Source organism: Pimephales promelas, chromosome 19 (genome assembly GCF_988280905.1).
Source record: "Pimephales promelas chromosome 19, fPimPro1.hap1.1, whole genome shotgun sequence".
Taxonomy (NCBI): domain Eukaryota; kingdom Metazoa; phylum Chordata; class Actinopteri; order Cypriniformes; family Leuciscidae; genus Pimephales; species Pimephales promelas.
In genome coordinates this window covers 6,976,409-6,995,113 of record NC_142787.1, presented here as the reverse complement: position 1 = coordinate 6,995,113, position 18,705 = coordinate 6,976,409, and the positions used below count along the sequence as shown (strand labels likewise).

Below are 18,705 nucleotides of genomic sequence, written 5' to 3'. Positions count from 1 at the left end.
GAATGGGAAAATCTGTAATTTAGAGCATTCTAAAATAAGCCAAAAGAAGACACCAGGTGACAGCAAAGTCACTTCATCCTTAGGTTTTAGCTCGAAGATCTTATTGGAATGATATTTTAATGTAGTCAACAAAGTAAAAAATAAAAATAAAATAAAACATAAAAATAAGCATAATTTACATAGAAAATATGGTACTTTTAAAAGTAAATAAATTCCAAAACATTAGACCAGACATTTTAGCACCCAACCTAACAAACCGGGGTTGACATACAAGATAGTTCAATACCCACATAACAGTTTTATTATGTGGGTTACAACTAGGGGTGTAACGGTACATGTATTTGTATTGAACCGTTTCGGTTCGAGGCTTCCGGTTCGGTACGCATACAAACCGAACGATTGCTTGGACCATTTTTCTTGCCGGCAAAATTCGTGCTGACGCGGCCAACACAACGTTGCGCAACATCCAAATGGCAAGGGTAATGAAAGCAGAACGAAACTGCGCTCCTCGTTATGTGCTTCACGGATCGTTTATCAGTTCGGACCAGCAACATCAGCAACATCAAACAGTGCAGCGCGAGCCGATCTCGATCAAGCAACACTGTTACCACACCACGCTAAGAGATCCAGTAAAGAAAACATTTGAATTCACCACTGAGGTAAAAACATCGCTGCGAGATCTAGTGAGATGCATTCACATTTCTCCGTTATTAACCGTAGATTTCTATTAGATCAAACAGCGCTGTCATGGAAACCAGGAGAAACATTGTGCCGTGAATGAACTAGTACTTTACGTCCACAGACCAGCAACATTCACCATGGATTTAATATAACACTAACTGTAACCAGTTTGGCTGGAATGGTGAAATGCTTTCAAGTACTTCACACATCTTTTTCCAGCACTTCAAAATTCAAATATTATATAAATAAATATATATTTAAATGTTATTTTTAATGTGATGACCAAAACATTATTTGTTCATCCTTCAATGATGACCCCTATTTATAAACCTGAAAGTTTCAAGATCTAGGAAAACTCACACTTATTTAAAAATATTTTTTCTTTAAACAAATAGGAAATTTCTCTGGCATTTCTTTCTTTTTGCTGTATCGAAAACGTACCGAACCGTGACTTTAAGTCAAGTCAAGTCAAGTCACATTTATTTATATAGCGCTTTTCACAATACAGATTGTATCAAAGCAGCTTCACAGTGATAACATGAAAGTAGCACAACACAGATCAACAACATTGCTAAACACTAAATAACCCCAACTGAGCAAGCTCAAAGCAAGCCAAAAGCAAGGCGACAGTGGCAAGGAACCAAACTCCATCAGATTGGATGGAGAAAAAACCTTGGGAGAACCCAGGCTCAGTCGGGGGCCAGTTCTCCTCTGGCTTACATTCATATTGTTTAAATATAAATATTAAATATAAATATTGTTTATGAATCAAATGGCGCCATAACATATCGCAGGCGTTGAGTCGTCTCTTCACAGGCGTTGAGTCGTCTCATCACAGGCGTTGGGGCATCCGAAATCCCCGTGAGAGGCTGGACACAAAACTGGACCTGACGAACGCCATTTTTCTCGGGACTTTAAAACCGAGGTACGTACCGAACCGTGATTTTTGTGTACCGTTACACCCCTAGTTACAACGCAACAATTTATCAGCAAAAATATGAGGTTAAATTGTGTTAAAGACACTAGAAAAATAAAATAAAATAAAATAATCCTAACAGAATAAAGATGTTTTTTTCCCCCCAATGATTATAAATATTATGCAGCATAAAAAGTATGGCATCATCTACTCCCACTTTTAAATCACAATTAAATCGTGTTTTTATCAGTTAAGGCGATTATCTAAAGTCAAGTCATTTGTATCTTTTACTGATTTTGAGCACCCGCTTCGAATGTTATCACTCGATTGAATGGGCGTTATCAGTGGTTATCATTCCATATATATGGGCCAGTAGGGGCCTGCTGCGCCTACTGGTAGGCTCAGAAGGCTGTTATCATCCATCCACATGGTTAATCACCGACAAATACAGGAGAAGACTCCAGCTCCAATCCCAGAATCCAGCTCGCCGGTAATCGGAAGTCTACTGAATGACGCAGCTACGTTGGAATATTTCGCGCTTGATTTTTGATAAGGTAAGAGCATTTAAATGATAAAAAACGAGCATTTAAACGGTAATTAATTAGTCATTAAGGGAAAACAATACATAAACAATACATAAAATGTGTTTTAATGTTGCGTGATGTTATGAGATAACCGTATGATGATATTTCGCGCTTGGTATTTTCAGGTAAGAACATTTAATGATAAAACCGATCATTTATACCGTATTAATTAGTCAATAATGGAAAACAATACATAAAATGTGTTTTAATGTTGCGTGACATGAGTGTTGACATAAGTTAAGCGTATTACGATTATTTTGTAAACGTTAAACAGGCCAACGTTAGGCCCTATTACGTTATTACGTTTACGTAAAGCCTTTAGCATTACGTTAACTAACTTGCTTGTTTAATTGACCATTAAAGTTGCTAAATAAGCATGTTTTTGCGCATGAGGCTACTGGGGAAATGTAGTTTCTAGTTAAACGTAAAGTTAGCCTGCAAAATTACTTTTTCCACAACCTTACTCTTGAGTGAAATATTGGGGTTGAAAAGGCTTGGAGGGATTTGTTCCCACACGAGGAAGCTTACAATTGACCTTTCGCCGGCCCCTCCTACAAAATGGCCATTGTCCAATCACACATCATAGCAACCGTTACTGTGTGAGCTGTTCCGTCAAACAGTAAGCGGTGCACCCACGGCGTTTGTAAATGGGACACATGATACCCCGAGAGATTGTCTGAAGAAGTTGTGTTTTTTCCCTTTCCAAAGACCAAAACACAACGCGAGCGGTGCCTAAGATGTATTAAACAGTGTGGACGCCCCAATTCCAGTTAAATGTGTCGAACATGGTTAACTCGTCTCGCGTGCAGCGTGCGTGCGACTGAGATTAGTCAAAGAAGCACGGAGAAAGCAGATCAAGAGGATCCACAAAGGACTTACATTTTCTAAAGGGTTGTTGTTAACATACCATGATATTCTCTGGGAAAATGAGCAGCAGTCAGCTAAGTTAGCAGTGCAGCATCGTAGACTACAGTTTAGAGGACGTTCGCAACGGGGAAAGCATGAAGCTTACATGACAACATCAGTTCATATATCAATATCGTAACGAATAGAAATAACCTTAAATAACGTATGGTTCTCTGCCTCTTTCCGTCTCTTATGCATAACGTTAGTTACTTTTTAAACACGAAAATCGCATTCAGCATGAGCATGACACGCAATCGGTTGCTGTGGTAATGAACAACCGAACGTGTACTCCTGTATCGGAGGCAAAATGAATAAAAATGCAGCGCAAGTTATATATTTCGAACTCCAAACAATTAGCCACTGAACCAGTTTATAAAATCTTCAAGGCTGTGCTGGTTGCATTTGAGGTAACTTAGCATGGTCATGGGGTTTTTCTGATTTTTCTTGAGACTGGTAAGCATCAATAGTAGTCGTGTCTCATTCATTTCTTAATTTTATATTTGGAATAAATCCCTCCACCGCATACCGTAACCCCTTTTGCTTCGATCTTGCTTGATATCGCGGAGGTATTGCTCAAAAAAAGGTCACTGACACACGCACGGGAATACCCTTTGCCGTCATGGCAATCTGCAATCTGTCAATCTGTTTGACCATTTGTTTGACGGAGGTAGCAGCAGTAACTAAGGGGGGCGGGGCTCGGCGAAAGGCTAATTACATTCATGCAAAAGACGAATACGTTACTGACAATCTATTAGAAGTATAGACTGTGGTGTCGGTGTGTGTCTCATTTATTGCTGTCCGTGACATTGAACTTGAGAAAAAAAAAATCTATTTATCTATCTGTCTTCCTGCCTGTGTAACATTAAAATCTATTTACCTAACTTTTTCTCTCCCTTTACAGTTACAGCATCAATTGCCAGTGGATTGCAAGGACTTCTGTGGTAAGTTTGCTTTATTACTTCCATGTTCTGTCTTTGAACAATCCAAAATTTGGCTTGGGCCTTTTTAGAGAGAAGGGCCCATTCACATTCTGTTTATGTTTTAGGTTGAAGATGGCTCAGAGAGGTAAGCCTTGCAGTTGCTAATCTAGAAGCATTAATCAAGTGTGTCTGAGAGCGATGGTATGATCTGCAACACTCTGTTTTTTTTATTACTGATTTATTACTGACTAGCTTTTTCTTTATTTGTTGTTACTCCCATTAATGGGAATCAAAAGGAAACCCTGAAATCCTTTTTTAAGGATGGAATGACACGAGTTGGGTCAGAATTAATTCCAAGAGCTGCATCTGCTACTGGTTTGGACACCACTGTCATAGAAGTAAGTTTTACTTACTGTAAGTGCCACACTAACAAACAACTTGTCAAATGAATATATCATTCTGCTGCACTGCTTGTATAAATGAAGTGTTTTGTTAACATTCAGTTTAATTGATGTAATACTCTTTCATTATTTTTTTTGTTTTTGTTTTTCAGAACTGGATCGGTAATTACAAAAGATCAGAAATTACAAAAGCTTCGTCTGAACCCCGGCAATCAAAGGCCAAAGTTCATGTCAGAGAGCTGTCGCCTTACAATCTTTTTTGTAGGGACATATTCAAAAACAAAGGTGAGAGACAAAATGTAATGGCTGCTTTTAATTATACTAAATGATTCGTTTGTACATAGTAGCCCTGTTGATATCAGGGGTTTACAAGGGACATGAAACAGATTTTCAAGATAGTATTTGGCAAGAACTTAACTCACACAAGTTGCATTCATCAACGTAAGACTGTTGTGTGTATTGAAAAGAATCATCAGGTCATCTACTTTACATGTTATCTGGTTTTTACAAAGTTGTTACAGAGAAATGGGTTTCACAACCCAAGTAAACCAGTGTGTTGGACAGATTTTCGTTTTATGAATTTACTTCAAAAAAGGGAGGCTGAATCTAAAGTGTGAAGCTTTCTGTGCATCTATTTTTTTCCTCAGGCACAATGAATGACATTAAGGGCAGGTGGGCCTCATTGAGTGAAGATGAAAAGCAAAAATACTTTCAAGAGGCAGCGGCACTGAGGGCACATGGGCAGACACAGGACCTTAGCCCTGAGATTAGGGATGCCCGAATTAAAATGCACCTTAAGAAGCTGAAGTTAGAGGTTTGGAAATCTATTCACATCAAGGTGGTCAAGCATTAGGAGTCACAAATTACTATGAGAAGAAAAAAAAATGATTGCATTTGGACTCTATGTAAACAACTAATTTATAGTTAATGTATCCCTGGGTGGTCTTTGGCCACATATTTGACACATGTGACAACACTGTTTTCATATATTGCCAAGCCCTGTAATGAGTTGTTTCTTCAGTGTGTGTTGAATTTTTAAAAGTAGGTTTTGTGTATAATCAAGTATTTACTATTTTTGTGGTTGTCTTCTTCTTTTAAATATTGTAAAGGTGTCCAAGCTTGAGGATTTGGGTGTGGAAACAGCCATTTTGTCATTTGACCGCCAAAAGTCCACATTAGAGGTGTTTGAACTGAGCAGCAAAGGAGCCACTGATTTCCTTGATTCAACAAAGACAGTGAACAACTTTGCACTGCATTTCAAAGGTATTGGTTATATAAAAATCCACAAAAAAATGGCTCAGGCCTGTAATAGTGCAAATATACATCATAAAGTTTTATGAAATTATTGTTGTCTGTTGTTACATCTGTAGCCAGCTCCTCACCCGCAACACCCAGTACCAGAGAACATGTCAGTGTTCTGGTAGGAAAAGTGCAAGATCTATTCAACCAAAAATATAGTAAGCATAACTTCAAATACTTTTAATACCTTCATGAATCCATGGCATTATTATCAAATAAATAAATTATCTAATGTGCCCATCAACCATTAGATTGACACCGTACCAAAATGTCTGTTTGCAGCCTGTACACTGGCTATCAACTAGAGGGGAGAGTGACAATTGTCCAACTGTGTAACATTGTGTAATCTGTGCATGCATATGTGTGCTTGTGTATTTCAGAGGAGGCCGGAGGTACTGGGAGGCTCCCCTACCAGTCCCTGGTAAATCAGAGCATGACCATTAATGTATCTGGACTGCCCACAAGCCTTACTCTCAGGAAGCCTTCCTTTTATGGAAGGAACCAATTGGTCGAAATTTTGAAAGCTGCAGAGGAGATTTCATTTGAAATAAGTAAGTTGTGGAGTGCAAAAAGGAGTAGACGAGAGACGGGAATGCGTCGAGTCAGCTTTACTCTCCACTTTAATAATCAGAACTCAACACCGTGAAATACACACAACAACATTACCCCGGAACTGCTAACTCCCTCCCCTACTCTTAAAGGTATATTCCCTAGGTGAATTAGTGAATGTCTCTCAGTGCTATTTGTGGGTCACCACACAGGCCCCCCCAGAATTCACCCATGAACAAGTCCAAAACTAACAGGCACCCGCCACAGAACATAGGGCGCTATTCACCAGTGCCAAACAGAACAGTCCAGGTCCTAACAGTCCTTAGAAAGGTCAACGTATAGGGGGGCGGACCGGGCGGCCATACCGGCTGCGCTTCACCAAAGAGGGGCTAGGGGCTAGGGGTGGAGCAGGCACCTGGTTCGAGGCCTCTGCAGGGGGGCGCCCCCGCCGTGGGGGCAGGGCCAACTGCAGGGGTTCGCCAATATCCACATGAGCAGGCTTGAGCCGGTCTATAGCCACCTGCTCAGGCCTACCTCCCATATCCACCACAAAGTTCTTAGACCCTCCTGTCAGGACACGGAAGGGCCCATCATAGGGGGGACGCAGTGGAGTACGATGTCCGTCGTGGCGGATGAACACATAATTGGCTGACGGTAAATCCTTTGGCACCTAGGTCTGGGGGAGGCCATGGTGCGATGTTGGGATAGGAACAAAAGCGTTGGCAATGTCCCGAGAAACGGTACGATGGGAGTCAACCGACCACGGGGCCGTGGCATCTGGAAGAAACTCCCCCGGGACGCGCAGAGGCTGGCCGTACACCAGCTCTGCAGATGAGGCTTGAAGATCCTCTTTGGGGGAAGAACGAAGGCCAAGCATAACCCATGGGAGGCGGTCAGCCCAGTCGCTACCCGTGAGGCTGGCCCTGAGCGCGGCCTTCATGTCCCGGTGAAACCGCTCGCAAAGTCCGTTGCTCTGCGGGTTATAGGCTGTGGTACGGTGGACCTTCACTCCCAGGACCTCGGCGACCGCAGTCCAAAGCTCCGATGTGAACTGTGGACCTCGGTCTGAAGAGAGGTCAGACGGCGTGCCGAAACGGGCCACCCAAGCCATAATGAACGCCCGTGCCACCTCAGCTGATGTAGTGGAGGCCAGGGGCACCACTTCCGGCCATCTGGTGGTCCTGTCCACCATGGTGAGGAGGTAGGAGTAACCACGGGAGGGGGGAAGTGGGCCCACCAGGTCCACATTCACATGATCAAAACGTCTCTCTGGCACTTTGAAGGGTGCCAAAGGGGCTTTGGTATGACGAGTCACTTTTGCGCGCTGGCACGCCACACAGGAAGCAGCCCAAGCCTTGACGTCCCTCCGCAGGCCTGGCCAGACGAACTTGGCCCCCACCAGCTTGGTCGAGGCCTTCACCCCCGGGTGGGAAAGACCGTGTATAGTGTCAAACACCTTACGTCTCCAGCCAGCAGGTACCATGGGGCGCGGTTGTCCAGTGGAGATGTCGCAGAGGAGTGTAGAGTTGGCCGTGTCAAACACCACATCCTCCATGCGCAGCGCCGTGGGAGCCGCCCTGTAGGCTTGCACCTCAGAGTCCGCGGTTTGATCCTCAGCCATAGCTGCGTAGTCAAGGCCCAAGTGGACGGAACCAATGATTGCCCGGGAGAGACAGTCAGCCACAAAGTTTTCCTTGCCGGCCACATGCCGAATGTCGGTGGTATATTCAGATATGGCAGAGAGCTGACGCTGCTGGCGACCAGACCATGGCTCTGAAGACTTGGCCATAGCAAACGTCAGCGGCTTGTGGTCAACGAAAGCCGTGAACCGCCGGCCCTCCAACAGGAAACGAAAATGACGGGTGGCGAGGAAAAGACCCAGGAGCTCCCTGTCGAAGGCGCTGTATTTCCTCTCGTTGTCCCGGAGCTTCCTGCTGAAAAAGGCCAGTGGCTGCCAGGCTCCGCCCACCCACTGCTCGCACACAGCCCCAACGGCGTAGTCTGAGGCGTCCGTAGTCAGAGCCACTGGGGCGGTAGGAGATGGGTGCGCTAGCAGCGCAGCATTGGCCAGCGCAGTTTTGGCAGCATCAAAAGCACAAACCATCTCTGGGGACCAATCCAACACGTCCGCCGCCCGCCCACCACGCAAGGCATCGTACAATGGTCGCATGAGCTGAGCCGCATGGGGGAGGAAACGGTTGTAGAAGTTCACCATACCCAGAAACTCCTGCAGGGACTTTACCGTGCGTGGGCGTGGGAAATTGGCGACGGCATCCACCTTGGCCGGGAGGGGGACGGCCCCTTGCGGTGTGACGTGATGGCCGAGGAAGGTGATGGATGACCGGCCAAACTCACACTTAGCCGGGTTGATGATGAGACCATGCTCACTGAGCCTGCCGAACAACTGCCGGAGATGCGTCAGGTGGTCGTCTGCGGACGCGCTGGCCACGAGAATGTCGTCCAAATAGACAAACAGAAATGGCATGTCTCTCAGCACAGAGTCCATAAGGCGCTGAAACGTTTGAGCTGCCCCTTTAAGGCCAAAAGGCATCCGTAAAAATTCAAAAAGGCCAAAGGGTGTGATCACCGCTGTCTTGGGGACATCCTGCGGGTGGACCGGCACCTGATGGTAACCGCGCACCAGGTCTACCTTTGAGAATATGGTGGTGCCGGCTAGGTGGGCGGAGAAGTCCTGTATGTGCGGCACAGGGTACCGGTCGGGGGTTGTAGCATTGTTCAGGCGACGGAAATCACCACAGGGACGCCAACTGCCATCAGACTTTGTCACCATGTGCAGGGGGGAAGCCCACGGGCTGTTGGAGCGGCGCACAATGCCGAGGTGCTCCATAGTGGCAAACTCCTCCCTGGCGATCGCGAGCTTGGCAGAGTCGAGGCGCCGGGCTCGTGCATAGACTGGTGGGCCCACCGTGGTGATGTAGTGCTCCACGCCGTGTTTAGCCACCGCCGATGAAAACGTGGGAGTGGTGATGTCAGGGAACTCAGCGAGAAGACGTTGATACAGGTCCCCTGTGGCTAATGTGTTCGACAGACAAAGCGCCCCCGTCCCCCCCAGCGTACAGGGGTACGAAGCAAAAGAGAGGGCGTCGATCAGGCGGTGGTTTGTAACGTCCACCAACAGCCTGTAAGCACATAGGAAATCCGCCCCCAGGAGCGACGTAGACACGGCAGCCATGACGAAATCCCAGCCGAAACGCCGCCCGCCGAAACACACTTCCACATACCTTGTGCCATATGTACGAATGGGTGTGCCGTTGGCGGCATCCATCGGGGGGCCATGCCCACCAGCCATTGTGTCCACCAGCTTCGCTGGCAAGATGCTACGCTGAGCCCCCGAATCGACCAGCAGCCGCCGGCCAGACAATGTGTCAGTGATGAATAACAGCTTGCAGTCCCGGCCAGCGCCCATAGCTGCTAATGAGCGCCGGCCCTGGCTTTTCCCTGGGCTCCAAAACTGCAAGGCTGGCGACACTGTTTGGCCTTGGCCCCAAACCTTGAATGGTAATAGCACCACCCGTCTTCACGCTGTCGGCGGGCCGTCACCGCAGCCGCGGTGTCTGGGTCGTCCACTGCGGGTGTAAACGGAACAGCCGTGTGCGGGGGGGGAAGCAGTGCATGGACAAACTGTTGCCGGTTGGCGAGAAAAATCCTGTCTGCCTCCACAGCAAGCGCTCGGTAGTCTCTGGAGGAAGGGAGGGAGGAGCTGGCCAGTGCAGTGCGCACAGGTGCTGGAAGTTGCCGCAGGAATATGTGGGCGAAAAGGAACGCGGGATCCGCCGCGCCCAGCACCGCTAGCATCCTCTCCATTAACTCAGACGGCTTACTGTCACCAAGGCCGTTCAGGGACAGCAGGCGATCTGCTTTTTCCAACTCCGACAGTTCAAAGAGGTTCAAAAGAAACGTTTTGAGCGCGTCGTATTTGCCGTCAGCTGGCGGAGCCTCTAATAGCGCCATAGCCCTGGCTGTTGTCGATGCATCTAAGGCCGCTACCACATGGAAATATTTTGTCACGTCCTGTGTGATTCCTCTCAGCTGGAACTGTGCCTCGATGTGTTGAAACCACGGCCGTGGATTGTGCTGCCAAAAGTCCGGTAACTTGATGGTGGCCGCGTATATAGCGCCGACATTAGCCGCGCCGCTAACAGCATCTGGCGCCGCAGCAGCAGCGTTTTCGCCACCGTCGTTGTGTGACATAATTCAGCCGTATCAAACTCGCGTCGGGGTCACCAATGTGGAGTGCAAAAAGGAGTAGACGAGAGACGGGAATGCGTCGAGTCAGCTTTACTCTCCACTTTAATAATCAGAACTCAACACCGTGAAATACACACAACAACATTACCCCGGAACTGCTAACTCCCTCCCCTACTCTTAAAGGTATATTCCCTAGGTGAATTAGTGAATGTCTCTCAGTGCTATTTGTGGGTCACCACAAAGTGACATTACCATTACCAGTGTCTTTCTCCACTTGTGTTTTAGCAGACCATTTGGCTCTATGCAAAGTGGGGAAAATAAGTTAACTAAAGAATAATATAGGCTTACATGTAAGTCTTTGTATAATTTTGGGGCGTTGCATCTCTATCTGTCCCTTCACCGCAACCGGTCAAGCCAGATGGCCGCCCAGCCTGAGCCATGGTTCTGATGTATCTGCCTCTTAAAGGGGTCATTTAATTTATGTTATGTAGCTGTTTGTGCATGTATAAGATCTGTAGCGTTACAAAGATCAGAGTCTCAAACCTTAAGAGATACTCTTTGTAAAAGGGAAGGCTCAGCCACACCTTCTTAAAACACTTCCCCCACTCAATCTCCACTCAAAACACTCAATCTCTATGTCAGTATGTGGGGGCAGAGTTCCATAACACCGCCCAAATGTATACACAAAGAAGGCATAACTCTTATCCGTGCCGGCATGTCGTGGAGACTCTGTGTTTTTCGTTGCAAAAGTCCAACTACTTTGTTTGGCTTTCTAAAAGAGGACACAATTAGAAAACAGTGCAAAGCTTTATTTACAACACTGTTCCAGTACAACCCAAATATTCAACTGTGTGCTGCGCATTTCCAGAGGACTGTTTATAGCACCTGGGAGAGCTCTCACTACATCTTTGTCATTTCAACGATAACAAAGCTGATGTTCCAGATATGGTATTAAGCGTGATATTTCCATCAGGCGCATAAGGTATTTGGGCCAATCACAATGGACTGGATTTCTGGCCAATCAGAGCACACCATGCTTTTCTGAATGATGAGCTTTATACAAATTTGACATGTTTCAGAAAGGAGTGGCATAGCGAGCAACAATAATGTACAGTATGTCTAAAATAATGGCTTTTCTTAACCTAAAACCGCATAAACGCATTGCATTAAACCAAATACACAAAATAATGTTATTTTTTATAACCATCATACACTTTAAAAAATGCTGGGTTGTTTTAACCCAATTTTGGGTCAAATATGGACAAACCCGAAATGTTGGGTTAAAAATGTAATGTAAAAATTTAACCCAACGGCTGGGTTAGTCCATATTTGACCCAAAGTTGGGTTAAAACAACCCAGCATTTTTTAGAGTGTATGACCCCTTTATAAAGAGGTTTTTCCTTGCCTCCGTCACCTACAGTAGTGCTTGTTCATGGTGGGAATTGTTGGGTATTTGTTAACAATATTATAAAGAGTATGCTCTAGACCTACTCTGTTTGTAAAGTGCTGTGAGAGAAATTTTGTTATGAATTGATGCTATATAAATAAAATTTAATTGAAACAGATTCAAGTTATAGATTCTGTATGTGTCTTTGACAGTTTGTAAGGGATGTGACAATATCTCAGTTTCGTCATCATCCTGAATATCCTATAGATGATTAGTTGTGACTAGTGAATGTGGCCCTTGGCAATGGTTTTCATCTTTTTTAAGCTCATCAAACTATTCACTAATTAAAGTCTATGTATATAATTCCTTCAAATTACATTCCTTCATTGATATATTCACTGCTGTGTGATTCATTATTTTCCTCCAGTACTATTGCAGGAAGGCCAGTTATTTGTTAAGGTCATGCTAAATAAGGGTTTTTTCTGTCTTTCTTTTTTTTTTTCTAAATATATCAATCAGATGAAGCACAATGCAACCCCACTGACTTGGGAGAGGAGATGTCAGAGCACATGGATGCAGAAGGTATGCTGAGTTGTTTTTATTTTATCTTTAAATAAATATATTACATAAAACTTTAGAGGCATTATTAACTAGATATGTACCTGGTCATTTCACAGCACATTTGACTACTGCATACATTATTGAAATAATACAATTAATCAAAAGATGAAATGTTCACCTTTGTGTGATGGTTTAATCTTTTCAAATCAACAGACACAGCGGATGGCATCCAGACGAAGTCGGTGGAGGAAATTTTAGAGGCCATGTGTGAAAATGGTATTTCATGTAATCGTAATACATTTTACCAAATGTTACAAATCAGTTTTTGGTATTGCTTAAGTTCAAGCTTAATTAAAACTACTGTCTTAGTCTTCCATTGACAGTGAGAAAAGCTCACTTGTTTGAAAATTACAATTTATTGCTACAATATTTATCCAGGTGACATTAAACGGCATATATAAGGTTGGAATTCTGGAATTTTTACATTTTGAATTGGCTGTTGAGATTTAGATGCAAATAATGGAACTTTTTTTTAATTAATGACTTACTAATTAACTATTGACAGTATAAATGCCTACAGTTTGAATTATGAATATGTAATTAAGATTAAAAAAATGTATTTAGAAAGTTATTATCGTGTTTTGTTTTATGTACTTTAGGTGCACAACAGATGGAAGAGTCCGCAGAAACAGCCACTACTGTAGCCATCGTGATGACTGCAGATAAAGGTATCTTTCCACATTGTGGTTATTTTTATTTAACAGGAAGTGAATGTTATACCATATATTGCCTTAAAGGAATAGTTCACTTTAAAAAAAAAAAAAAAAACTTTTGCTGAGAACTTACTCACCCCTATGTCATCCAAGATGTCCATGTCTTTCTTTCTTCAGTCGAAAAGAAATTAAGGTTTTTGATGAAAACATTCCAGGATTTTCTCCATATAATGGACTTCAATGGGGTCCAAACGGTTCAAGGTCCAAATGAGTTTTAGTGCAAACTGTTCAAAGGACTTTAAATGACACCAGACGATGAATAAGGGTCTTATCAAGCGAAACGATCGCTCATTAAAAAAAAGAAAATAAATAACAAAGTTCAAGTTTTATTAGCTCAAATGCTCACCTTGCTCTGTTCTGTGATGAGTGTTCGTGACTCTCCTGTTCAAACTCGTTCATCAAAATGAACAAATCTTTTTTTCGAGTCATGACTCGAAGGGTCCTAGATAAGACCCTTATTCATTGTCTGGTGTCGTTTAAAGCCCTTTGAAGCTGCACTGAAACTCTCATTTGGACCTTGATCCGTTTGGTTCCCATTGAATTGCATTATATGGAGAAAATCCTGGAATGTTTTCATCAAAAACCTTCATTTCTTTTCAACTGAAGAAAGAAAGACATGGACATCTTGGATGACATGGGGGTGAGTAAATCATAGATATCTATATAAAGGCTAGATGTCTTAAGGCGGAGTTTCTATCGTCATCACCGGCGGCCATATGTCACAGGCGTGGTGACGAAGTGGTCAACACGAACACAAATACTCTTATCTCGTTGAAATCTTGACGGATTTACAAACGGTTTGGTTTCTTACAAAAGTTATTAACGTGGCGATAATTATCTGGATGATTATTTATTTATACACTTATTATTCATAAGTAGGCTGTGTCATAACTACATCTCTGACGATTATAACAAACCAAACCGTTTGAAAATCGGTAGAAAATTGAGCAAGTTATGGTTATTTTAATAGTACATGTACCATTCACACAATGTTACGAGTGAGCGAGCTGCCTGTGACAAGATGGCCGCCAGGTGCAGACGTCGACCTCCATTGGCCAGCAGCGTGGACGAGATAGCTAGCCTTTATATAGATATCTATGGAGTAAATTCTCAGCAAAAGTTTTTTTTTAAAAGTGAACTACTCTTTTAACAAATTACAAAATAACAAATGAGCTCTTCCTCATAGTAGACCTGGCCAAGACTAGCAGCAGCCTGGATATAAATAAGCAGTTTCAACAGATTACAATACTACAATAAGAACAGATATGGAAACAGAAGAATAGACTAAAACATTTTAAAATGGATAAAAAAAAACCATTAGACTGTGACAAATTAGCCTCCAATACTTTCATTTAGGATACAACATCATTTAACTAGATTCACTTTTAAGTATTTCAATGGGCAGATTCCAGGCAGAACGTGCAGTAATGTATAAAAACATCTCAGAAGCGCAAAGGGTGTTGTCCAGTACATTTTTTTACATGATTGAGCATTAGCAATATCTGAGATTAATTGATGTGCAATATCCACATTTGCATTTGGCAACAGTTACAAATGAGTAAGCTGCCTTTTATATGTTGCTTCGAATTAACTGGCTTGACTTCCAAAATATTTGTGGTTTTCCTTTGGTAGATGGAGACAATGTGTGCTGTGTCTGCCGCATCCATTTTGACGACAAGAATAAGAACGCAAGAAAGAAGTGGCGTTCATGGTCACAGTGCACAGTGTGCCAATCATGGTCACACACTGCATGTGGTTTTAAAAAGAACATGTGCCTTCCCTGCCAGAGTCAAAACACCATGCAAACACCCTGAACCTATGCTATTTAGTGCATTCAAAATGTATCTAGTAGTAGTTATTGTTACTGTGTTGACGGCCCCCAACCCATCCCTACAAATATATACACACACTCACATAATACATACATACATACATACATATATGTGCATTTTAAAATGCATTAAGTGCCTTTCACCTTTTTCATTAAAATACACTTGATGAACCTGTATTAAAGCTGATCTTTTTGTTGTTTTGATTCACCCCAATTTGTCTTTATTGTTGTCGTTTGTTGGCACCTTCAATGTGGTCCCTTTTAAACTGGGCCATGTGGGGATCAAATAAAGTTCTATTGTACTGAATTGAGTCTACATGTTGTTTTTATATATAAATCTGTTTCATCATTAGTTCAATAGGGCCTGGTTTTAGTAAGAACCTCTCAATAATACAATTAATTAAATAAAAATATATAATGGATGCTGGTATCGAAGAAGCCACCTAGTTTGAAAGATGTAGTTCCCCTCGGAAGTATTTTCACACTCACCATGTTATGCTTTTCTTTTAATGATTAACATTTAAGATTAAATGTGATGGGTATTTTATCTGTGTTTAAATGTTACAAAGTAATAATATAGATATTAATTGTTTCCTTGGATCTGAGAAATAAAGTTTATTGACAGTTTATGCAAGGGGGTTCCACTTCTGTTTAGAGTTGTCTGCCATGGATAGACTACATTTCAATTCAAAGTACTGCCGGTCACTATGATATTATATTTTAGTCACAAATAGCAATAATTTGAACACATAACCAACCATTGCTTTAAAAAAAAAAAAAAAAAAAACTTTCTTGAAGTGAATATATATATATATATATATATATATAAAAAAAAAATGACATGCTTTTCAAATGGCACATGAGTTTTGGTAACATGGACTACGAAAACATGCATCCATCTTCTTCTTGGACACTTGGTAATTACTTAAGTGTGGCCTGAAACGAGACTTCCATAGATTTCCACGACGCATGTGCGAGAACTGAACTGAAGTAGTTGAAGGAGATCGCAATTCTCGCGCATGCGTCGTGGAAATCTATGGAAGTCTCGTTTCAGGCCAACAAGGAAGAAAAGGAATAGTCGAATAAAGTCGTTATTTTTGTTTGTTTTGATCTGAACAAGATGAACAAAGGTCTTATGGGGTTGGTACAGCATGGGAGTGAGTACTTAATGACTTAATTTTCATTTTTGGGTGAACTAACCCTTTAAGGCATTCAATGAACAAGAAAGCAAGTGGAAAGTAATCGTACTGTCTACGGTAGTAACTGTCTATGGTAGTAACACAGTAGGCTACATTTACTTTGTTACATTGGGAGACGTTACTCTCGTTACTATATTTTAATGCAATACATGTTGTTAAATGCGTAGTTTATTGTATCTTTTTATGGGCATGCGCGATGCTCAATTTACAAATGAATCACTCTTTTGAGTCGATTCTGTTCAAAGACTTCATCAAACAAGTTGGCAGATCTGTCTAAATCGGTTCACGAATCAGTTTGAATGATTTGTTCAGTTGTTTAATTATCTAATATTTGTTTTTGGGCTGTCTTTGGGTTGGAGAAAAGCGCATTAGAAATAAAACGCATCATCATTGTCACCGCATACAGTACATCAATTCCTGCCCCTCTCAACGAATGCCTTCCCCTAAGCGTGAGGTTGCCTCCGCTAATGGGGAAATCTCAGCCATTTCATCCTGTTGTGTCTAACTCTCACAATTTTACATGGCCTGCAGCTCCTAGTACAAGGCTGCCTCCGCTAGCAAGGCAGGCCTGGATAATACTTCCTTCTCCTTCCGCGGTCTCAAACCTTTTCCTCTACCAGTGGCCTACAACTCCTTCAGCAGACCCTAGCGTGAGGATGCCTCCGCTAGCAATGCAGACCCAAATAACACTACCGTCTCCTCTGACTGCCTCTAAATCATTTCCCTACCAGTGGCCTAAAGCTCCTTCAGCAGCTCCTTCAGGCCCAGTCATCAATCTCAAAATGTATTCTTTGTCCTTGGCCTACAGCTTAAAAGCTTGCCATATCCACCTCAATTAACATCAATCCACTAAAACAGTAAAACAATTCAAATCTTCCCACCTGTTCCAGCAGGAGCCCAATCCTTGCTTGCTCCTTTATTGTGTTATATCCTCCACTCCCGCAGGATCTTTGTCTCTGGCTAACCTTCTCCATAGTCACAGTAGTCCTTTCTGCTCCCACAGGAGTCTAGTTTCTCTGGCTAACCTTGCCTTCACTGCCACAGCTCCCAACAGGAGCTCAGTTCTCTAGCTAAATTTCCTTCACTGCCGCAGCAGTGATGTCCCGCAGGTTTCTCCGGCTATTTTTTTTCCACTGCCTCTGCTAGGTCCCACTCCGCTAGGTCTCACTCCCTTTTTTCCACTCCCACTGGATCAGTGATGTTTCCTCATACTCCCACAGGAGCTCAGTTTCTTTGGAAAATTTTCTCCACTGCCACAGTAGTGATGTCACCTCCTCTCCCGCAGGAATTTAGTTTCTGTTTAACCTTGCCTTGACTGCTGCAGCAGTGTTACACCCCCGCTCAGGAGCCCAGTTTCTTTGGAAAATTTCCTTCACTGCCACTGCAGGGATGTCACCTCAACTTCGGCAGGAGCTCAGTTTCTCTAGCAAATTTTCTCCACTGCCTCAGCAGTACTGTGATCTATACTCCCGCAGGAGCTCGGTTTATGTCTAACCTTGCATTCACTGTTAAAGCAGTGTTACACCCCTGCTCACACAGGAGCTCAGTTTCTCGGGCTAATTTTCTCCACTGCCGCAGCAGTGATGTTCCCTCTGCACCTTTAGGAGCCCATTTCTGATTAAATCTCACCTTCACTGCAGCAGCAGCAATGCCCTCGTCCAATGATGCAAGAACCCTCCCCGTCCAACAAACTAACCCCCTCCGAACAGCACACTATCAGCCTTGCAATCTTTAATTTGTGGGGGGCCGTCCAAGGCTGCTTATCTGATTAAGTGTAAGTGTGAACTTGTGAAATTATGTTTTATTAAAGTTCGAGAGGAACATGTTAAAATTATCTATCCAATCATCACATTCCAATCAGCAATCGACATGTCTACCCACTCAGTATGAGTGGAGGCCTATATATATATATATGCAGTCGACCCACCATTTATGTACTACATTATGTAGTCAGGGTTTCCGTTGTCCGGTAATTACCGGACATTGGCCAAAAAAAAAAAAAAAAAAGAAATGTCAGACAAAATAGAATCAGGTCTCAGGTCAAACTGTCTGATTAAAATGGCCTAATAATCCCACCCCCTAAAACAAGCTGAATTTGAGAATAAGTCTAAAATGTATAAAGCAAAAATACCCCGACTGATCAGAAGGATTATTTGCCATTTTACAAGCATTGAGTTTGCGGAAACCGCTCGTCTTACCGATGCCTTAAGCCTGCGACGTGATGACCTCGCTGTCATGACAGTAGTGTTGCTTTCGTCAACGAAAATTATGACTAAATGTAGTCGTCAACGAACCTTTATCACGTGACGAAAACGAGACGAGACGCAACGTAAATGCTGGTCGTGTGACGATGACTATAACTAAATGTATAATGCAATATCGTTGACGAATAAAAACGAGACTAAATGTGGTTTACAAAAATAAAAACTATGCTAAAATATCTCTTCATTTTCGTTGACCAAAACGAGACGAGACGAAATGTTATTTAA

At 42.9% G+C, this 18,705-nt stretch overlaps 2 protein-coding genes across 2 annotated transcripts in view; one reads left to right on the top strand and one right to left on the bottom strand.

Moving 5' to 3' along the window:
* gabra3 (gamma-aminobutyric acid type A receptor subunit alpha3) overlaps positions 1-18,705 on the bottom strand; it is a 480,166-nt gene that overhangs the window by 109,617 nt on the left and 351,844 nt on the right. The window lies entirely within an intron of this gene.
* Positions 4,262-15,324, top strand: LOC148970723 (uncharacterized). The gene is made up of 10 exons (XM_089123408.1): positions 4,262-4,405; positions 4,561-4,693; positions 5,056-5,222; positions 5,518-5,671; positions 5,779-5,865; positions 6,088-6,258; positions 12,372-12,434; positions 12,627-12,689; positions 13,073-13,141; positions 14,819-15,324. Exons 1-10 carry the CDS (start codon positions 4,334-4,336, stop codon positions 14,998-15,000), a joined length of 1,161 nt encoding a protein of 386 aa, XP_088979534.1. The 5' UTR covers positions 4,262-4,333; the 3' UTR covers positions 15,001-15,324.

Coding starts and splice junctions, on each gene's coding strand:
- LOC148970723 (XM_089123408.1), top strand. CDS start 4,334: ATGACACGAGTTGGGTCAGAATTAATTCCAAGAGCTGCATCTGCTACT. Junction 6,259..12,371: donor GGAGATTTCATTTGAAATAA/GTAAGTTGTGGA, acceptor TATATCAATCAG/ATGAAGCACAATGCAACCCC. Junction 12,435..12,626: donor AGAGCACATGGATGCAGAAG/GTATGCTGAGTT, acceptor TCAAATCAACAG/ACACAGCGGATGGCATCCAG.